At 43.5% G+C, this 24443-nt stretch overlaps 1 protein-coding gene across 1 annotated transcript in view; it reads right to left on the bottom strand.

Moving 5' to 3' along the window:
• The window catches only part of tek (TEK tyrosine kinase, endothelial), a 39462-nt gene extending 16633 nt beyond the window's left edge, over positions 1-22829 (bottom strand). Inside the window, exons 1-9 of the mRNA XM_077235503.1 lie at positions 22570-22829; positions 7930-8232; positions 7701-7811; positions 6002-6157; positions 5443-5574; positions 2258-2395; positions 1795-1917; positions 1554-1699; positions 1310-1454 (exon numbers count right to left, since the gene is read on the bottom strand). Coding sequence (XP_077091618.1) covers positions 1310-1454; positions 1554-1699; positions 1795-1917; positions 2258-2395; positions 5443-5574; positions 6002-6157; positions 7701-7811; positions 7930-8232; positions 22570-22621 — 1306 coding nt within the window. The 5' untranslated portion in view covers positions 22622-22829. The remainder of the gene's footprint in view (positions 1-1309; positions 1455-1553; positions 1700-1794; positions 1918-2257; positions 2396-5442; positions 5575-6001; positions 6158-7700; positions 7812-7929; positions 8233-22569) is intronic.
• Positions 22830-24443: the final 1614 nt, after the last annotated feature.

Below are 24443 nucleotides of genomic sequence, written 5' to 3'. Positions count from 1 at the left end.
AAGAATTGTTCCCATTACAAATGCAAGTATTCAATTCAATGAAATGTGAAAATGAAATTCTGATGGTTCTTCTCATAGACCCTCTTCCGGTTTCCAATTTCATCCTATCACTAACCTATTTATGTATTCATTTGTGTATGTTGTTTAGTTTATTTATATTCATATAAATATCTATATTTAGTTAATAAAACTTGTACATAATATGTATTTGGTTCTGTTTTGTTTGCAATACAAGTCACTTTACGATCACGGTTTTTGCTACTGGCTCAAAGTATTTTTTTTTTACCACCTTTATTTGATACCATTGACAACAACATTCTTTTAAATAGACTTGAAAATTATGTTGGCATTAGTGGAATTGCATTAGCATGGTTTAAATCATACTTATCTGACCATTATCAGTTTGTAGCAGTAAATTAAGACATGTCTTATTGGTCAAAAGTTCAGTATGGTGTACCACAAGGCTCAGTACTAGGACAGTTGCTGTTCACTCTGTACATGCTACCTTTAGGAGATATCATTAGGAAACATGGCATTAGTTTTCACTGTTATGCTGATGATACTCAGCTCTGTATTTCTTCAAGCCCTGACGAAACTTACCAATCCACAAAATTAACAGAATGCATAGCCGATATAAAAGATTGGATGACTAGTAATTTCCTACTACTTAATTCTGAAAAAACAGAGATTCTAATTATTGGACAAAAAGCTTCCTCACGTAATAACCTAGAATATTGTCTAACACTTGATGGCTGCTCTGGTTAGGAACCTGAGTGTGCTCATTGATACCAATATTTAATTTGAAAGTTATGTGTCTAGTATCTGTCGCCTTTTTCGCCTTTCTTCTCCTTTGTTGCCATTGGCTTTTGGCTTGCTTAGTTGGGGACATTTCATTTCATGAACGTAAGAGCATTTGTGTTTTACAGTATTAGCATGAAGAGAAGCCTTAGGAAAACACTGATTTCTGTCCATCCAATCGCTCAGGTTCTAAGCCAGTCAGAGCCATTTTTAACACCAGTGTTAAAGCGCACATACTCATTATCATAACCTAATTCCTTCTGTTTTAGTATTTTTTTATGTTCTACATGTAAAAGAAAACCCAGCAATCTTGGGGAGACTGTTTGACTACTTATAATTATTTACTTTTATAAGGTATTAAGGCTGCCTGCCACATTAAATAGTAACTATTAATATTTCCACAATGGATATTGCTAATTTCAAATCCATGCAAAATTTTGGTTTTTGGAACACTCTTATGATTGTTTGGAGCTTTGCTGGGAAAGAAATGGAGAAGGTTAAAGAATCTCACCTTTGACATTAACCATAAATTCCTTCTCCTCCTGAAAGTTTTTGGTTTTCACCTGACACAACCAGCGGCCTGCAGCAGATAAACTGGTTTTCTCCACCCTGAATGTGGACGTTGTTTGATCATTTTCTGTCTGTGTGTCCACTGCCTGAGAAAAACAAAAGAGACTATCAGATTTCTCAGAGATTAGAGGAGATAAAATTGTGCTGAAACAGTGTAAAGATGATGTCACTGCGATCCAACTCACATAGAGCATGGATTTGTCGGGTTTTACCAGGGTTATTTCCCCGTGTAAAGGAGTTGGCTGGCCTGACGCAGAGCAGTTGATCGTGAGTGTGGCGCCTGAGTTGAGCTCGATTTCTCTCAGACTGCTCACGATCACAAGTCTCGTGTCTTTCGAAGAAACCATATGCAGACAAGGATTGAGCCCGGAAATCTCCCAGAAATACAAGACAGTTTCACTCGCTTTGAATTAAAATGATTTTCACCTTGTCTCTCACAACGAGCTCCGTGCCTGCCTGGACACACACATCCTCTGAAGCGATTGCATTCGCCCCGTTCACACACACATTTCTGTTTACAGTCGGCGCCGTAATAACCAGACGGACAGGCTGAAATCAGAAGACGTGTCCTCAAAATATCTGACATATATTTCAAGTCATCATAATAATAAGGAAATATCACTTCTTAACAGATTAGGGTTGTAATAAAATACAATTAACATTTTATTTCATTAAAATGAAAAAAGAAAAAATATATATTTGAACTGTTTATTTTCATTTCACATAGCATTTCACTTCAGAACATCTTCAACAAAAGCAGTTCACAGTACTACCATTATTAACACATTTACTAACACATTTTATTAACACATTTAGCCAGTAAAATGCGGGATATTAAACCAAACCTACATAATGAATGTAGAACACACCTAGTGTGTGTTAAACTCACCCTCGCTGCAGTTCAGGCCCTTCCATCCAGATGCACAGGAGCAGCCGTACGGGTCCCTGAGACAGAAGACCAGCGATCGGCAGAGACCGTCTACACAACGCTCCTTACAGCTGGGGCCAAAGCGGCCCTCGCCACACACTGACACGAGAGAACACACACACACACACACACATGAGATAACACACACACATGAGAGAACACACAACGCTCCTTACAGCTGGGCCCAAAGCGGCCCTCGCCACACACTGACACGAGAGAACACACACACACACACACACATGAGATAACACACACACATGAGAGAACACACAACGCTCCTTACAGCTGGGGCCAAAGCGGCCCTCGCCACACACTGACACGAGAGAACACACACACACACACACACATGAGATAACACACACACATGAGAGAACACACAACGCTCCTTACAGCTGGGCCCAAAGCGGCCCTCGCCACACACTGACACGAGAGAACACACACACACACACACACATGAGATAACACACACACATGAGAGAACACACAACGCTCCTTACAGCTGGGCCCAAAGCAGCCCTCGCCACACACTGACACGAGAGAACACACACACACACACACATGAGATAACACGCACACATGAGAGAACACACACACACACACACACACACACATGAGAAAACACACACACATGAGAGAACACACAACGCTCCTTACAGCTGGGGCCAAAGCAGCCCTCACCACACACTGACACGAGAGAACACCCCCACACACACACACACACATGAGATAACACACACACATGAGAGAACACACACACATGAGAGAACACACAACGCTCCTTACAGCTGGGGCCAAAGCGGCCCTCACCACACACTGACACGAGAGAACACACACACACACACACACACACACACACACACACACATGAGATAACACACACACATGAGAGAACACACACACATGAGAGAACACACAACGCTCCTTCCAGCTGGGGCCAAAGCGGCCCTCACCACACACTGACACGAGAGAACACACACACACACACACACACACACACACATGAAATAACACACACACATGAGAAAACACACACACATAAGAGAACACACAACGTTCCTTACAGCTGGGGCCAAAGCAGCCCTCACCACACACTGACACGAGAGAACACACACACACACACACACACACACACACACACACACACACACATGAGAGAACACACAACGCTCCTTCCAGCTGGGGCCAAAGCGGCCCTCACCACACACTGATACGAGAGAACACACACACACACACACACATGAGAGAACACACACACATGAGAGAACACACAACGCTCCTTACAGCTGGGGCCAAAGCGGCCCTCACCACACACTGACACGAGAGAACACACACACACACATGAGATAACACACACTAATACGAGAGAACACACACACACACATACACACATGAGAGAACACACACACATGGGAGAACACACGACGCTCCTTACAGCTGGGGCCAAAGCGGCCCTCGCCACACACTGACACGAGAGAACACACACACACACACACACACACACACATGAGAGAACACACACACACACACATGAGATAACACACACTAATACGAGAGAACACACACACACACACACACACATACACACATGAGAGAACACACACACATGAGAGAACACACAACGCTCCTTACAGCTGGGGCCAAAGCAGCCCTCACCACACACTGACACGAGAGAACACACACACACACACACACACACACATGAGATAACACACACACATGAGAGAACACACACACATGAGAGAACACACAACGCTCCTTACAGCTGGGGCCAAAGCGGCCCTCACCACACACTGACACGAGAGAACACACACACACACACACACACACACACACACACACACACACACACACACATGAGAGAACACACAACGCTCCTTCCAGCTGGGGCCAAAGCGGCCCTCACCACACACTGATACGAGAGAACACACACACACACACACACATGAGAGAACACACACACATGAGAGAACACACAACGCTCCTTACAGCTGGGGCCAAAGCGGCCCTCACCACACACTGACACGAGAGAACACACACACACACATGAGATAACACACACTAATACGAGAGAACACACACACACACATACACACATGAGAGAACACACACACATGGGAGAACACACGACGCTCCTTACAGCTGGGGCCAAAGCGGCCCTCGCCACACACTGACACGAGAGAACACACACACACACACACACACACACACATGAGAGAACACACACACACACACATGAGATAACACACACTAATACGAGAGAACACACACACACACACACACACATACACACATGAGAGAACACACACACATGAGAGAACACACGACGCTCCTTACAGCTGGGGCCAAAGCAGCCCTCACCACACACTGACACGAGAGAACACACACACACACGAGAGAACAGACACACACACACACACATGAGAGAACACACACCGCTCCTTACAGCTGGGGCCAAAGCAGCCCTCACCACACACTGACACGAGAGAACACACACACACACGAGAGAACAGACACACACACACACACACACATGAGAGAACACACAACGCTCCTTACAGCTGGGGCCAAAGCAGCCCTCACCACACACTGACACGAGAGAACACACACACACACGAGAGAACAGACACACACACATGAGAGAACACACACACACACACACACATGAGAGAACACACAACGCTCCTTACAGCTGGGGCCAAAGCAGCCCTCACCACACACTGACACGAGAGAACACACACACACACGAGAGAACAGACACACACACACATGAGAGAACACACAACGCTCCTTGCAGCTGGGGCCAAAGCGGCCCTCGCCACACACTGACACGAGAGAACACACACACACACGAGAGAACAGACACACACACACATGAGAGAACACACAACGCTCCTTGCAGCTGGGGCCAAAGCGGCCATCATCACACACTGACACGAGCGGCCCTCGCCACACACAATGCACATGAGAGAACACACAACCACATGCTTCATCCTCATGCTCTCGACACACACTCCACAGAAGAGAACACAACACCTGTCAAAATAGGGTCTGATTCATTGACCAATCATGTAAACATTAGAGCTAAATATGTCCCTTGTAATAAACGGGCCCTCTCTGAGTATATTGGCAAAGAATATGAGTGTTACCGGTTTGACAGGCGGGTCCTTTAAAGCCTGGAGGGCAGATGCATTCTCCCGTCCCGTCGTGACACACGCCTCCGTTAGCGCAGGGCACACATGGTTTCGTACAATTCACGCCCCATAAACCAGCCTTACAACCTGTTAGCATAACAACTGACCATTACACAACATAAGCTTACATTCAGCTGGGATGTACAGGAACTTCAATGGACAGGGGAAGATAATATGAACATATACTTTTCTGCACATTCAGCAAACGGTTTATACTTTAAAGCAACCTAATTGTGCTGGAGTGTAAAGAATAATGTATTAGGGCTCCTCCCACAAACTCCTAAAGAAATACTTAACCAAATTGTATGGCCAATAAAGACATTTTATTGCGCAACTTACAGTGAGGAGCAGTATTATGAATCTTTATGATCATGACATATTCAATCTCAAATATTTCACAGTCATCGCTTGTAATTTAAATGTCAAGTAGGCCTATGTACTTTTTGTACCATTACTAGAGAGTGCATTCAATTATTGTGGCGTTTAGTAAGAAAGCATGAACTGAAAGACTTACTCCTGACAATCAGTCGGGTTATTGCTGCGCTGAACGGAGCTTTAGAAATGTAACGGATGGAATATAATCCAGCATGACTTTCAGCTTTTGCATTGGTTATTGGGAAATTAATTATGTCCATAATGTCTTCTTTGGGTGACGAGTGTTCAAAATGTCCTGAAAAACAAACAAAAAAACAACAGCTAGAACCACAAAAACATGCTTTTCAAAACCTTCTCTCATCCTTATCCTCCTCCTCCATCAACAATAACAGCTGACGACTGCTGCCACATACTTCATAAAACAACCATCATCTGCAAATGTTTCAGACCACAACCTGACACACACATCCGAACAGCTAACACACACACTCTCCCCTACTTCTCTCCTCTCTCAGAGGCAGAAGTCTTCAAACTCATCCTTTCCAATCACCTGCAACCGTCTGCTTGATGCTCTCCCCTCTCGTCTCATTCAAACTCTTTCTTCTTCAGTTGTTCCTGCACTCACTCACTCAAATCAACACCTCTCATCACACTGGTATCTTTCCCACAGCATTTAAGAGGCTCTGATAACCCACTGCTTAAGAAACCCACTCTAAATCCAGCACTTAGAAAACTACAGACCGGTGTCCCTTCTTCCATTCATTGCTAAAACACAAGAACAAGTCGTTTTCAACCAAATCTCTGCCTTTCTTACTCCTAGAAAACAACCAGTCTGGTTTCAGAAGCGTCACTCAGCTGAGACGACCCTGCTCTCGGTTACTGAAGCGTGTGTGTGTGTGTGTGTGTGTGTGTGTGTGTGTGTGTGTGTGAGTGTGAGTGTGAGTGTGAGTGTGAGTGCGTGTGCGTGTGCGTGTGCGTGTGCGTGTGCGAGTGCGTGTGCGTGTGCGTGTGCGTGTGCGTGTGCGTGTGTGTGAGTGTGAGTGTGTGTGTGTGTGTGTGTGTGTGTGTGAGTGTGAGTGTGAGTGTGAGTGCGTGTGCGTGTGCGTGTGCGTGTGCGAGTGCGAGTGCGTGTGCGTGTGCGTGTGCGTGTGCGTGTGTGTGTGTGTGTGTGTGTGTGTGAGTGTGAGTGCGTGTGTGTGTGTGTGTGTGTGTGTGTGTGTGTGTGTGTGTGTGTGTGTGACCAGCCCTGCTCTGGGTACTGAAGCTCTAAGACTCAACCCTTCCTAATACTCATCCTGCTGGATCTGCAGCGTTTGACACAGCCAGGAACCTTGTAAATCTCAAAGAGGCACAAAATCACTCTAATGGACCTTCACCTGGACTGTTCCCTGCTGGAGGAATGACCAGCTCAACCAGAGCTTCTGAAGATTTAGCATTTTCAAGAAACGACTAAAGACGCATCTTCTTGTCAACATTTGACCTATTAAGAATAACACTTACTATTCAATATATCTACTAAAACATTTTTTAAAACTTGCTACGTGTCCTGTGCTGTCCTGTTTCCTATTATCACTGTAAAGCTGCTTTGAAACAATCTGTAGTGTAAAAAGCGCTATAGAAATAAAGGTTACTGGACTAACTGGGACTCGTCACAAAACTTGCATATTGATGCCCTATTGTTGGTTTGATTGCTTTTATTGCTCTCCTCATTTGTAAGTAACTTTGGATAAAAACATCTGCTAAATGATTAAATGTAAATGTATTTTCTCAAGGCACGTCACAATAAAACAATGCACAGATGTTTGTTCATGCGTTTTTTGAGTGTTCAGAGCTCCTACCGTTTTTATGGATGACTATGTCCTCTTGTAAATATTTCTTTGTCGTGAAAGAGAGTTTAACGTCTTCACCTTTGTTAACAGTGATTGTCAGAGATTCAGGGTAAAAGTCAGCTGAAGAAAAAGGAAACAGTTAAAAACGACATATGATCAGTTTACAAGTGTAGTGTAAGTCTTTATTCTGGCCTGTGCCATTACAAACAAGTATTTCCTCTCAAAGAAGATTTACTACCTTCATGGAGCATCTTGTAGGTGTAGATTTTACTCCCGTTAGAGTTTTTGACTTGGCAGTAAAAAGCTCCAAAGGTGTGATTGCGGGAAATCCACGTGACTTTTGCGGCGGAGTGGCGGCTTCGGTCCGGTTCAGTGCTCAACACATGAGCGTCCACATCAGGATACTCGTGGCCCAAACTCAGCGAACTGCTGCCAGAACCGGTCCAGTCACTGCTCACACACAGGAGTGATGGCAGGTTCGCCGAAGACACAACCGGGTCTGGATTTATCAGAGACACGTCTGAGATGTCAAGAGCGGTGCCTGCAGAAACAGGACAGGAATGATTATTATTTGATCTGAAAGGAATTAGGTCTGCTGACTGCTATAGTTTATGTACATTCAAATATATGTGACATCTACAAACTCCTTGATGTTACGTTTCAGTTTGTTTTATGTTTTTATTGTCTGCATATCTCTGCATATTAACTAATCTCTGTAATAATAATAATAATAATAATAAGTTTTATTTATATAGCACCTTTCCAGGGCTCAAGGACGCTTTACAATAAACAAGCAACAATAGAGGCAATGGACAAAGACAGCAGACCAAACAACAGTAGATGAACGTATTAGTAAGAGAATCCAATCAGAGAAAAAAATAAAATAAAAAAATAAAAACAACTTAAGAATTATGACACACACACACACATGAGATAACACACACATGAGAGAACATACAACGCTGTGTGTGTGTGTGTGTTTCAGAATGTGTGTGTGTGTGTTTCAGAAAATAAGTGAGTTTTGAGCATGGATTTGAATTCAGAAATAGTGTTAACAGAACAGAGTGATCGGGGAGAGAGTTCCACATTTTAGGTGCAACAACACTGAATGATCTGCCCCTCAGTGAAGCAAGGCGATGCCGAGGGACGACGAGAGTCAGAGGATCGTAGAGAGCGAGTCGGGGTGTAGGCGTGGAGCAGGTTACAGAGATAGGGGGAGCCAAGCCGTGCAGAGATTTAAAAGTGAGAAGGAGAATTTTGAATTTAATACGGTAAGCCACAGGAAGCCAGTGAAAATCATGCAAAATTGGGGTGATATGCGCAGAACGCTTGTTATAGGTGAGTATTCTAGCAGCAGAGTTTTGAATGTATTGCAATTTGGAAATGGAGCTAGCAGAAAGGTCAATGAAAACTGCATTACAGTAATCAAGACGTGATGTGACCAATGCATGGATGACAGTTTCAGCGTCTGAGGTACTGATGAGGGACGGAGCTGAGCGATGCGACGTTGATGAAAGAATGCTGATTTAGTGATAGAATTAATGTGAGAGTGAAAAGACAGAGAGGAGTCAAAGATTACACCAAGATTTTTAACAGTACTATATGGTTTGATATGAGAGCCAGCGAACTCACAGGTGAAGTTGGAAGGGATTTTGGTAGTGAGCGACGGAGGTCCGGTAAAAATAATCTTGGTTTTGTCCATGTTAAGTTTTAGAAAATTTGAATGAAGCCAATCTTTTATTTCATGTACACAGGCAGAGATTTTGTCAGTTGTGATAGATAAATTCGATGTACCGTTAGTATATAATTGAATGTGGTCAGCTTAGAAATGATAATTGAAACCATGATGGTGGAGGATCTGACCAAGAGGTATTACATAAATTATGAATAGTAATGTACATTTACTCCTCATATTGTATTGGTTTTATTCTGTAAATGTGATCTTTGCTGTAATTCTTTGTCTAGATAGATTGATAAATAAGGCCAATAAAACTATTTTTTATTTATAATTATGTTTATTTAATTTTTCATTATAATAAAAATATAACAAGACATCGCAAAAAAACAACAACATTTTTTTTACAATAAAATAAAGGAACACCAATAGATTCATATATAAAACAGGACTACACCATAATAAAACAGGTTAGAGAATAGAAACAAAACAATAAAATATTTCAAAAAGATGTAGAAGAGAACAAATGTTCAATGTCCAGAGAGTTATGCAATTACAAAATTCCTTGTAATATAATAGGGCGAAAATGAGTTTCCAAATAGTCCAGATATGGGGTCCAGACTTTATAAAACTGGCATTTTTTTAATGTAATGCATCAATAAGACACTCCAAGGGAATCAATTAAAAAATAACCTTCTGCCAACCTTTAAAGGATGGAAATTTATCACTAATCCAATTAAGTTAAATATTTTTTCTGGCAGCAAAGGATAGAATATTGTACAATTTCTTATTAGCAGATGAAACAATGCGTCCATTAGGTAAACCCAACACCAGTGACACTAGGTCAAAATCACACTGAATATTAAAGATCTTTTCCATTTCCCCCAGAACCAAACACCAATACCATTGCAGTGTGTTACATGACCACAGACAATGTGTTAAAATATCTATTTCAGTTTTACATTTTAAACACATAGTCGATAAAGAGGAGTTGAAAAAAGGTCTGCGGTTAAGGGAAATATGGAGTCTATGTTTGATTTTAAATTGTATTTCTCTTATTCGTGTACAAACAGATATTTTCTTAGCATAAGACCAAATGTCATACCATGTTTCATCATCAATGTCAGTAGCTAAATCTTGTTCCCATTTAGTTTTAATACTCTGTGTATCAGCAGAAGAGATTGAACACAAAGAACCATAAAACTTTCCCATAGACATTTTTCCTGATGATGAAAAATAACCTCTAAATTGAAGATATTTCACAATTCCTAACAAGTGTTGTGTTATTAGTAATATAATGTCTCAATTGGAGGAAACTAGAAAAATCTTGTTTGAACAACTGATACTAATGAGTATTGGGGTAAAGAAAGAAGTCAATTTAGATTTACGATTAAGCCTACAGACCGATCTCCATGCTTTCAGTGCGTTAGTTATAATTGGATTATCATAAATTCCTTTTAGTTTTTGAAAACTCTTAACAAAAAGAAGAGCTCTTAAAGGAAATTGTGAAAAGGAGGATTCAATATCTAAACAAGTAGAGGAAAAATCATTACTAACCCACTTTGCAATGTATCTGTCACGGATACACCAGCATCAGCGCCAGACCTCTACACTCCGCCCACTCGTTCAGCCTCACCAGAATACTAATCACCAGCACCTGTCATCTTCACCTGTCAGCAATCAGCACTCACTTCACTCACACCTTAAAAACCACACCAGTTCACTCACTCAGTTGTCTGGTCTCGTCGACACTCCATCGACTTCCTGACTCTCTCAACCTGAACCTGCTACTTACCTGACGAATCCTACCTGCTTGCTGCTATCCCGTTCAGCGATCCCAGTCTTCCATTCTCCAACCTGTCTGCTCTCTTCGGCCTTCCCGTCATCTTCATTCTACATCAGATAAGAGACACTTCAATTACCAAACCATCCACGTTCACTGTTTCTACCCTCCACCATCATCCACTACTGCCGCAACTGTCCCTGAGTGCTTTCAATAAAGACCACTGCTACTTTACCTGTTTGTGTCCTTCCGTTTCATGACAGAAGACCAGACAACCATGCACGAACCGACAGCTCACGGCGAAGAGGATCCTTCACCCCCGGTCACAGTTTCCGATGTTTTGCGGGACATCCAACGCGCCATGCCACCAGTCCTTCTCCATCTGCCTCTGTATGTCCCATGGCCCGACCAGCGCCCTTCTCAGGCGAGGAGGGGGAGTGCAGCGGCTTTCTTCTGCAGTGTGAGCTGTTCATGGAGATAAATCCTTCCCAGTTCCCCTCGGAAAAGGCAAAAGTTGCATTCACAATCTCACTCCTCACCGGTCGAGCCCTTCGCTGGGCGCAAGCGCTGTGGAACGATCATGGCCCGGTCACTCAATCATTCTCCGCTTTCACCGGACATTTCCATGATGTATTTTCTCAAGCCACCAACTTCCCTGTGCAGGATCAATTATTTCGCTTAAGACAAGGTAATTCATCTGTATCATCTTATGCATTGCAGTTTCGTACCCTGGCGGCCTCCAGCAGATGGAACGAGGCGGCGCTCATTACGGCTTACCGTCATGGTTTAAATCCAGACATTAGTTTACAGCTGGCCATTTATGACGACGTCATTGGGCTAGAAAGCCTCATACAGCGTTCCATTCGTGTGGATCAACGCCGCACTGCTTGTCAGCTCGACAGCCCTGCGCTGCCTCCTCCTCGTCCGGCATCCTCGGCCAACCCTTCAGCACCAGAACCCATGGATGTCAGTTCCACACATCTGCCGGCCGCAAAACGTCAACGTCGCATCTTCAACAAACTGTGTTTATACTGCGGATCCTCAGGTCATCACCTCATCACCTGTCCTGTTCGTCCCCCACGACCGGCGGTGAGTGCAGTCAGTCTCCATTTTCCATCTCACGAATGAAGTATACTCCTGTTCAACTCACTTACCAACACCAATCTCTTCAGCGCAAGCGTTAATCGACTCCGGCTCTGCTGGTAATTTTGTCTCACTATCTACTCTACAAAAACTTCAGATCCGTCAAAGACCCATACCTCAGACTCTGCAATCTATCTTGGGTAAACCGCTCGATCGTGGGCGGATCGGCCACAGTAGTCCCAACATCTCCCTGAAGATAGGCTGCCTACATGAAGAGGAGCTCCCGTTTCTGGTGCTGGAGGGTTCCACCGCAGACATCATCCTGGGACGCCCGTGGCTGGAACTCCATTCTCCCAACATCGACTGGTCCTCAGATGAGATACTTCAATGGGGAGATGCCTGCTTCAGCCATTGCCTGTATTCCATCAAGAAGATTCCTCACTCATCACCCACTCCGGTTTCTGAGGTATCCATTGCTTCCACTTCCATCGAAAGTCCTCCTACCGACCAACTCCCTGAGATACCAGTCCCTTATCGGGCGTTCCAGGATGTTTTCGACAAAAAACTGGCGACCAAACTCCCACCTCACCGGCCATGGGACTGTGGGATCGACCTGCTGCCTGGGGCTGTGTTGCCGCGTGGCAAAATCTACCCTTTGTTCATCCCGGAGCAGAAGGCCATGGAGGAGTACATCGAGGAGGCCCTTCATCAAGGTTACATCCGCCCTTCTACGTCCCCTGCCGCATCCAGCTTCTTTTTTGTTGGCAAGAAGGACGGAGGCTTGCGCCCCTGTATCGATTACCGGACACTCAACAACTCCACTATCAAATTCCGGTATCCCCTTCCTCTGGTCCTTGGAACAACTCCGCGATGCACGCATCTTCACTAAACTCGACCTACGCAGTGCTTACAATCTGGTTCGGATCAGAAAAGGAGATGAGTGGAAGACAGCGTTCATCACACCTGCTGGCCACTATGAATATAGGGTCATGCCCTTCGGACTGTCCAACGCTCCCGCTGTCTTCCAAGGATTTATGAATGAGATATTCAGAGACTTCCTTCATCAGTTTGTCATCATCTACATCGACGATATCCTCATATACTCATCCAACCTGTCTGAACGTCACTTACCGCCCTGGAAATAAGAACATCAAAGCCGACTCACTTTCCCGTCTATACCAACCTGACACCATCACATCCAACCCGGAATCCATACTCCCTCCAGCCGTGATTGTCAGTCCCATCCAGTGGAGTATAGATGATCTCATCGCCGACGCCACCCGGTCAGAACCTGCTCCGCCGGGGGTTCCTGAGGGATGGACCTATGTTCCAACTCGTTTGCGTCTGTCCCTCATGGACTCAGCCCATACATCTCCGGGCTCTGGACACCCAGGCAGCCAACAAACCCTCTCGCTCATACAACAACGCTACTGGTGGCCAGATATGTCCCAGGATGTCTCCCGATACGTGAAGGGATGCTCAATCTGTGCCATGGCCAAAGTTCCTCGTCGCCTTCCGGAGGGAAAACTAGTGCCACTCCCAGTTCCCACCAGACCCTGGTCTCATCTCGGTGTAGACTTCATTACAGATTTACCATCCTCTGACTCTCATACATGCATCCTGGTTGTCGTAGATCGTTTCTCAAAAGCCTGTAAGCTCATCCCTCTGCCTGGTTTACCCACTGCCTTCGAGACCGCTCGACCCCATGTTAAGTTATGTTATGGTATTTGTTAGACCCTATACCGACTAAACTACTGAAAGAGATGCTTCCAGAAGTCATAGATCCTCTTCTTAACATCATTAATTCATCTTTGTCTCTAGGATACGTACCAAAAACCTTTAAGCTGGCTATGATTAAACCGCTTGTTAAAAAAACGCAACTTGATCCTACAGAATTAGACAATTACAGGCCGATCTCGAATCTACCTTTTCTGTCAAAGATACTAGAAAAGGCAGTATCCTCACAACTGTGTTCCTTTCTTAAAAGAAATGGTATCTGCGAGGATTTCCAGTCAGGATTTAGACCGCACCATAGCACTGAGACAGCTCTCATTAGAGTCACAAATGATTTGCTCTTATCATCCGATCGTGGTTGTATCTCTCTATTAGTGTTACTTGATCTTAGTGCTGCATTTGACACCATTGACCACAACATTCTCTTAAATAGAATAGAAAACTATTTTGGCATTACTGGAATTGCATTAGCATGGTTTAAATCATAATTATCTGACCGCTATCAGTTTGTAGCAGTAAATGAAGAGATGTCTTATCGATCACAAGTTCAGTATGGCGTACCACAAGGCTCAGTACTAGGACCGCTGCTGTTCACTCTGTACATGCTACCTTTAGGAGATATCATTAGGAAACATGGAATTAGCTTTCACTGTTATGCTGATGATACTCAGCTCTATATTTCTTCCAAAACTAACGAAACTCACCAATTCACAAAATTATCGGAATGCATAGTTGATATCAAAAATTGGATGACTAGTAATTTCCTACTACTAAATTCTGAAAAAACAGATATTCTAATTATTGGACAAAAAACTTCCACACGTAATAACCTAGAATACCGTCTAACACTTGATGGCTGCTCTGTTAAGTCTTCGTCGTCAGTTAGGAACCTGGGTGTGCTCTTTGATACCAATCTTTCATTTGAAAGTCACGTGTCTAGTGTCTGTAAAACCGCATTTTTCCATCTTAAAAATATATATAAATTACGTCATATGCTCTCATTGACAAATGCGGAACAACTAGTTCATGTGTTCATGACATCAAGGCTAGATTATTGTAATGCTCTACTGGGTGGTTGCCCTGCACGCTTAATAAACAAACTACAGCTAGTTCAAAACGCAGCCGCTAGAGTTCAGACCAGAACCAGGAAGTACGACCATATTAGCCCGGTTCTGTCAACACTGCATTGGCTCCCTATTAAACATTGTATAAATTTTAAAATATTGCTGATTACTTACAAAGCACTAAATGGTTTAGCTCCCCAGTACTTGAGCGAGCTCTTAACGCATTATAGTCCTTCACGTCTATTGCGATCTCAAAACTCCGGCCAGTTGATAATACCCAGAATATATAAATAGACTGCTGGCGGTAGATCCTTTTCCTATTTAGCACCAAAACCCAAAGTGATAAGATAAAATAAAAATTCTGCATCAAAATTTATAGACAAGTAGTTTGTTTAGGCATGGTTTGTAAGGAATTACAAACCTGCGCACATATATTCAAACGCACATAACTATAGAATCAATTCTTAATGCGCATGTGAACGCCATCAGCGTCTAACACAGGTTCACGTTTAAAGTCTGTTTAGAGAGAACGGTGTCGTCTTAGCGGCCCCTAATTTAATAACAATTGATCATTTAGACGGAAGTGAATCAATCAAAACTAACTTTAGCTGGAAAAAACATTTTTCAAGAGCCACTATAAAACCAAACCAATCTCTGTTACCTTAAATTATATGTTTATCTCTGTAAAGCTGCTTTGAAACAATCTACATTGTTAAAAGCGCTATATAAATGAGGATGACTTGACTTGACTTGACCGCTGAAACCTTGTTCACCCACATCTTCCGTCATTTCGGCATACCTGAAGACATCGTCTCCGATCGAGGACCACAATTCATATCCCGGGTCTGGAAAGCTTTCTTCAACCTCTTGGGTGTTACAGTCAGTTTAACCTCCAGATACCACCCACAGTCCAATGGCCAGACTGAGCGAAAGATACAGGAGATCGGGAGATACCTGCGGTCATACTGCCACAACCATCAGGATTGCTGGAACCGTTACCTTCCCTGGGCCGAGTATGCACAGAACTCCCTTCGCCAAGCCACCACAGGTCTCACGCCCTTCCAGTGCATACTCGGCTTCCAGCCGCCCCTGTTTCCCTGGTCAGGTGAACCTTCCGACGTTCCAGCAGTCCATCACTGGTTCCAGGAGAGCGAGAGGATCTGGGACTCAGCACACGTCCATCTGCAAAGGGCTGTCCGGAGACACAAGAGACAGGCCGACGCAAGAAGATCCGCTACCCCACTATACCAACCTGGGCAAATGGTCTGGCTCTCCACCAGGAACATCCGTTTCAGATAGCCCTGTCGCAAGCTGAGTCCCAGGTACATCGGTCCGTTCGCCATAAAGAGGCAGATCAACGAGGTCACCTACCGGTTGTCACTCCCTGCTCACTACCGCATCTCACCTTCATTTCATGTCTCTCTACTCAAACCCTACACTAACCCTCTCACTCCTTCCCCAGGGTTTGGTGCTGCAGACGTACCTCCTCCTCCTCCCGTGGATCCTACGGACGAGAATATCTACCAGGTCCACGACATTCTCGACTCCCGACGACGGGGCGACCACCTGGAATACCTCGTGGATTGGGAGGGATTCGGCCCGGAAGAAAGGTGTTGGGTTCACCGGGATGACATCCTAGATCCCACTCTTCTACAGGAGTTCCACTCTGCTCATCCCAATCGCTCAGCGCCAGGAGGTCGTGGTCGTCCCCGTCGTTGGTCTCTTCGGCCATCAGGAGCTGGCCGCGGGGGGGGGGGGGGTACTGTCACGGATACACCAGCATCAGCGCCAGACCTCTACACTCCGCCCACTCGTTCAGCCTCACCAGAATACTAATCACCAGCACCTGTCATCTTCACCTGTCAGCAATCAGCACTCACTTCACTCACACCTTAAAAACCACACCAGTTCACTCACTCAGTTGTCTGGTCTCGTCGACACTCCATCGACTTCCTGACTCTCTCAACCTGAACCTGCTACTTACCTGACGAATCCTACCTGCTTGCTGCTATCCCGTCCCAGTCTTCCAGTCTCCAACCTGTCTGCTCTCTTCGGCCTTCCCGTCATCTTCATTCTACATCAGATAAGAGACACTTCAATTACCAAACCATCCACGTTCACTGTTTCTACTCTCCAACATCATCCACTACTGCCGCAACTGTCCCTGAGTGCTTTCAATAAAGACCACTGCTACTTTACCTGTTTGTATCCTTCCGTTTCATGACAGTATCTTAGGTGAAAATCTAATTGTTAGATATTAATATTTGGAAAATCCAATCCCCCCCCCCCCCTTTTTTTTTTGATTGCTTCAGCCCGATGCTCTATAGCCATACCAAATAAAAGCGCTGACGGGGCGCTCCTGCCTGATGCCTCTATTCAACATAATCAGATCTAAAGCCATTCAACACTATTCAACATAATCAGATCTAAAGCCATTCAACAATACAGAAGAGCACGGGTCTGCATACAGCACTCTGATCCATTGCACAACATTTTCACCTAAACCAAATTTTTCCAAAACAAAGAAAAGACAGGACCATTACACACGGTCAGGCGCCTTCTCCGCATCCAAAGACAGCACTAGCCCATTCATGGATTTCCCTTTAAAGGCGTACATAACATTCAAAAGGCGTCTAATATTATAAGAGGAATTCTTACCTTGTATAAATGTTTGATCAATCCCACTTATCGTAGGCAGAATTTTCTCAAGGTGCATTGCTAAAAGTTTAGAAAGCAATTTCCGGTCTACATTCAGTAATGCAATTGGCCTGTAAGAAGAACATTAATAAGGGCTTTTATCTTTCTTTCAAATAAGAGAGATATTAGCTTCTCTAAGGGTCTTAACCACAAATGAATAGTTAAACATATTAAGTTGCACAAGTAGACACAAGCAACTTTTGAAACTCCTTAAAGAACTCTCTGCAAACCCATCTGATGATTTATTGTTCTTTAGAGCATTAATAGCATTAATATCCTGTCTATTAAAAGGGCCATTGAGATTCTTTTTGTGTAACTGAATTTTTTTAAAGATTAATCCCAGAAAAAAAGTCAACCATTTGTTTGAGATGGACAATTGTTTTTTCAGAAGAATATACACTTACATAAAAATCTCTAAAACAGTTATTAATATTCTTATTATCATAGAAAATATTATCATCTGAGTCAACAATAGTTGCAATAAACTGAGAGGCTGGACGTTGTTTTGCAATATATGTTAGAAATTTCCCAGGTTTATCTCCATGCTCATAAAATGTTAGTTTGAGTATCTTATTTTCTTCTCTGCATCCACAGTAAGGAGACAGTCTACAGCCGATCGAATTGCTTGTAACTCTTTTAATAAATCTGCAGAAGGAGATCTATTATACAGTTTTCCCTAACCAATAACTGAGCCTCCAAGGCTCTTTGATTCAACAGATGAAGTAAATTGGATAATTAGCCCCTTGCATTCGCTTTACAGGTTTCCCATAATAAAGATGGATTATCTTTGGATAAAGAGTTAATAGATAGAAAGGATTTAAATTCCAAAGAAAAGTAAACTGAAAATGCACTTTAAAGGGTAACTAAACCCTAAAACAACTTTTTTAAATTAATGATCTGTAAGACTGGGGCTTTATTATTGCAGTTCATTGATTCAAGTAAATGTTTTGACATTTGGGTATAAAGTGTTTTAATTCTACAATACATGGTGTAAAAACGTCTGAGGGCTGCCCTCTTCAGGTTGAAAAAAGAGGTGGCTACTGCAGTTGAATTTTCCTATTGATGTTGTGGTACTGCGTGACGTAAGCAGACTTCAGTTCACCACGCCCTTGCCTACAAAGAGATGCCCCCCCCCCTCCCCGGGCTCTCAGGTACACGCCCCCCCCCCTCCCTACGCTGGGCTCTCAGGTACACGCCCCCCTCCCTCCCTCCGCTGGGCTCTCAGGTACACGCCCCCAACCCCCCCCCCCCCCCTCCGCTGGGCTCTCAGGTACACGCCCCCCCCCCCCCCCCCCTCCGCTGGGCTCTCAGGTACACGCCCCCCCTCCATCCGCTGGGCTCTCAGGTACACGACCCCCTCCCTCCCTCCGCTGGGCTCTCAGGTATACGCCCCCCCCCCCACACCCTCCGCTGGGCTCTCAGGTACACGCCCCCCCCTCCATCCGCTGGGCTCTCAGGTACACGCCCCCCTCCCTCCCTCCGCCGGGCTCTCAGGTACACGCCCCCCCCCCTCCATCCGCTGGCCTCTCAGGTACACGCCCCCCCCTCCATCCGCTGGGCTCTCAGGTACACGCCCCCCCCACACCCTCCGCTGGGCTCTCAGGTACACGCCCCCCCCTCCATCCGCTGGGCTCTCAGGTACACGCCCCCCTCCCTCCCTCCGCTGGGCTCTCAGGTACACGCCCCCCTCCCTCCCTCCGCTGGGCTCTCAGGTACACGCCCCCCCCCTCCATCCGCTGGGCTCGCAGGTACACGCCCCCCCCCCTCCATCCGCTGGGCTCTCAGGTACACGCCCCCCCCCCCCTCCCTCCGCTGGGCTCTCAGGTACACGCCCCCCCCTCTCTCCGCTGGGCTCTCAGGTACACGCCCCCCCCCCTCCCTCCGTTGGGCTCTCATGTACACGCCCCCCCCTCCCCTCCCTCCGCTGGGCTCTCAGGTACACGCCCCCCCAGTGCATTGTGACAATTCCCTTTCTCAACTATTACCTTTGTAATGTTATCAGTTAGGTTGTCTAAAGCTTGAGCAAAGTTGGAATTGGATCTTTCCTCCTCGCGACTCTTCACAATCATGTCGTCCGTAACATCGCGCGCGTTGCCTCTGACTGTAGAACTTTTCGGCACAATCTTCTTTGCTTTGGGAATTCTGCCAGATCCTTTTAAAAATATTGATCTAAAGACATGGCAGAATAACCTTCTAACCAAGTAGAATGATTTCACTGAGTGAAAATATAAATTGACCGAATATTCAATGTTACGGGAGCTTGTCAAAAGACCTGTATACTCCACGACGCCATCTTCCTTCGTCAATAAAACTCTTTCTAATTTAGTAACACAGCTGTTGCGATTCTGAATCAAACAAATCAACGTCAACAACAGTTCTCAATATTTTTTTTAGGTAATGTGCAAACATTCATTATACCATTAAAACGAGAAGATCATGTTTTATGTGGCATGAACATTATGAGACTCAAACCGACTCAAACTTCCTGTTGCATAAACCCTCTGTGTGTTATAATGCCCTATGAAACACTCCAGGACTCAAACACTCTGACCGCATAAAACACTTTATGTTACAACACTCTGAAATACAGACATAAAACTACTGGTCCATGACAGAGACACAAATACAGCCTACTTAAGGCTCAGAAACAGAAACACACAGAAGGTGTGTTTTAATCACTAGCTGCGATTCCACTTTCTCGTCCGGGCCTCACTGGAGCTTCTTCCGGGCTCTCATCAGTTTCCCGAGAAACCTTTTCACTTCTCTCACACTCATCTTCACAGTTGAAAACATTACAGACATACAGAAGATAAGGTCAGCTAATCTCACTGGTGACGGTGTTACTCATGGTGTTGGAAATCGATTTCTGTTTGAGCAGGGTTTTAAAACTTCACCCTGTGATTGTTACTGTACACATAAAATCACTGTGTGTGCAGTTGAGATATTGTATCTGGATTGATGAGCTATAAATAAGACTGAAACTAATTAGGGCGGGAAAAGAATCTGTGTGTGTGTGTGTGAGTGTAAAGGGTGTCGGGCTTTTAAACCAACTCTTTAAACAGAGAGCCAAACAAGGCTGTCAAGATGAATAATGACTTCTTTCTTATCTTTGAGTGTAGTAGTACAACACTAGCTCGATATTATTGTTCTGCTTTACTGATTAGTGAGGGAACATGAACATGAGTCTCTCTTCACGTCTGATAACACAGACCCGGTGGCCAGCTTCGACTCCCCCACCACACGCTTGCGTACTGTATCCCAATCTTCACGCAGAAAGAACTGGATAAAATATTCTGAATGACATCAATCGACAATTTGACTAGTGATACAGCCAGGGATTAAACCACATCATGTTGTATCATCAGGCCAGAGGAGAACTGAGACTGAGTCTGGTTTCTCACGAGGGTTTCCTCCATTCTATCTCTGATGTTTGTGTTCGCGCCGCTGTCGCCTCTGGCTTCATTAGTTCTGGACATTTAATACTCAACAGTGTTATGGATCTGCCTGCACTGACGCTGTTGTACGAGAACTGAACTGAGCTGATGATGACATCACTGTTTCTCCAGAACTTTAATTTAACTCTAATTTAATAACTGATGATCTTTACAACGGAACTGAATCAACACTAAACCGACTTCAGCTGAACAACAGATGAAATCCATAATTTCCCTGTTTATCACTGTAAAGCTGCTTTGAAACAATCTGTATTGTATAAAGAGCTAAATAAATAAAGATGACGACTTTATTCTACATATATATGCCTTGCACTGTGTAATATTTAAGGATTGAGCATCGATGGCGTGTAGCTCAAATTCTATTAGATCATTTTCGTATTACTTCTTTCTCTGCCACAATCAGCTGAAACAATCTGCATTGATCTGGCAATTTTCAGCTCTTTTCATGTTCATTTTCAAAGCATGTTCATCATAAATGTCTCATGTGTCTGTCAGGCAATATTTCTGACCAAAGGGCAGTGAAGATTTGTTAGTGTAAAAGTGGGTTGTGGAGAAAGGAAGTAGATCTGGTGTCTGAGTCTCAGAATGAACCGGTCAACGGCTAAGGGGATTACTGAATTAAACTTACATTATCCTTATTTATTTATTTAAGCTGGAGCCAGCAGAGTATTAATCATTGTACTGTCCCCTTTCCACCTCTGTAGTATCATGATACAGAAACTCAACACAAAAGACTTTATTATAATTGGACATGGGTCATGTGTAGTGCAAGAAACAGCCAAAGAGTTATTGTAGGTGTTTAACACACACACACACACACACACACACACACACACACACACACACACACACACACACACACACACACACACACACACACACACACACACACACACACACACACACACACACACACACACACACACACACACACACACACACACACACACACACACAATGAAATTAAAATGTTAACCATTGTTTAGTTAACCCTAAACAATGAAATGAAATTCAACAATGAAATATTAATAGACTAAATTTTTCAATCTACTATTTTGGCAAAATCTGCAAAATAAAAATGTCAGTGTTTCAACTATCTCACTAACCAAATCAATACATCAATAATCTAAATGTAAACATAATATTACCTCTCTGACTTTCTGCTATTTACACGTTTCATTACGACAAAGTGTACTGTAATATTTTTGCAAAATTATTTTTCATATATGGAAAACATGATATTAGAAGTTTGGGCTATAGTTACATGGGATCTATGTTTCATGTTAATGATCAGAGCCACCAATACAACAAATACAACAAACCACAAACCCCTGGCGTCCCATAGAGCAGAAACCAGAGAGACAGAGTGAATGAAGCCCAGCGTTACCTGTGAGCAAGCAGCCAATCAGACACAGCGTGACGGAGGACATGTGACTCATGGTTCCCGCGAGACACAGCTGACCAGTTCGTGCACATCCACAGAGAAGAGCGTTCAGTCCCAGAGACAGAGTGTCTGTCAGAAACTCGCGTCCGCACACATCCCTCGATCCTGACTCAAATGAACTCTCCCTTTCTTTTCCTCCAGCGTCTCCACCCCTCTCTCTGTTCAGGCACAGGGAGTTGGAGTTCCTTTTCCTGTTTCCTCTCTGTGTGCTGAGGATGGGAAAGGCCACAGCTTAAACAATCACATGTCATTAATTGCGGCTCCTGAAGGGAGGCTCCCACTTTGAGACAAGAGAGATATTCCGCCAGCAGCCCTTCCTGAGAGAATAAATCAAACCTCCTAATCTGGCATTTCATGCACTTTTCATTGTGCTGATTTTGTTCACAACCAACTAAAAGTCCAAGTTTCGCTGTTGAGCACATGTGTGTTTTACTTTGTGATTTATTTAAATGTTTGATGAAATTTACTTCCATTGAAAGAGCTTCTATTCTCCTCCACGATCGGCATCTCGATGGCTGACATCAAAATAGCAGCAATGCCTTATTTTTAGATTATATATGAACTGCATGAATTGTTTCGATGTTGTTCTTGGGTTTCCACTCGTATGCTGTAGAAGAAAATAAGAAAAACTAATGGACTGTATGCAACCAAATCTCACTTCATATATACATTTTGCTGGTGAGAAGTAGTTATCACGAGTGCACTAGTCCTCACTCACATTAAGCAAAGATAATCATGTGCATTTGATCTGATATAACTGAGTATAAATTAATAAGATTAATTATATGAATGCTTGAGATGCGTCTGTAATCTAGATTTAAACTGGGAGCGAGTCTGAGCCCCGGACATTATCAGGAAGGCTATTCCAGAGTTTAGGAGCCAAATGTGAAAACACTCTCCCTCTTTTAGAGGACTTAGATATTCTAGGTACTATCAAATGCCCAGAGTTTTGTGAGCTTAAAAAGTTTGATGGATTGTAAGGCGATAGAATATCAGTTAAATACACATGAGTTAAACCATTTAGGGCATTATAGGTCAGTAGCAATACTTTTGTAACTGATACGGAACTTAATAGGTATCCAGTGTAGAGATGATAAAATTGGTGTTATTTGATCTTATTACACAGCTCTGTGGAATACTTGATTCTGATTGGTCAATTGCGCCCTCCAGCATTATGTTTTTCCCAGATAACAACCACTCAAAGCAGATAACGCAGGCTCATCCGAGTCACACTATATACATTGCTAGGAACGTTTACTCTTAGTGGAAGTTTTGCATTTGGTGAGCTAATAAATTAAATTAAATTAAATTAAATTAAATTAAATTAAATTAAATTAAATTAAATTAAATTAAATTAAATTAAATTAAATTAAATTAAATTAAATTAAATTAAATTAAAATTAAAACTCAGTCAAATATATATTTTTTGTACAATTATTGAATTATGCCATCCAGTATCGTGGACTCGTTCTCTCTCTTGTTTCATACAATCGCAGATGCTGCCATTTTGTGACTTGTTTGGTTTACTGTTGGATTATAGGATACAAACAGGAACGATTTTAAAACAGTTTAATCGGAAATCAACATCTCTTATCTCCATAATTATTTATTTGGCAAAATGCTGTGTAATAAGTGGTATGATTATATATTCTTTTTTAAGCCAAGTCATCTTCATTTATATAGTGCTTTTAACAATGTAGATTGTTCCAAAGCTGCTTTACAGTGATAATAGGAAATGAAAGTAACCAAGATTGTTTTGGCTTTATGATAGTTCTAGAATAAAGTTATTTTCCAGCTAAAGTTATTTTTAATTGATT

This window comes from Siphateles boraxobius, unplaced genomic scaffold (assembly GCF_051911475.1).
Source record: "Siphateles boraxobius isolate OS27281-9 unplaced genomic scaffold, OSU_SipBor_1 195, whole genome shotgun sequence".
Lineage (NCBI taxonomy): Eukaryota > Metazoa > Chordata > Actinopteri > Cypriniformes > Leuciscidae > Siphateles > Siphateles boraxobius.
This window is presented reverse-complemented; position numbering and strand designations above follow the sequence as displayed.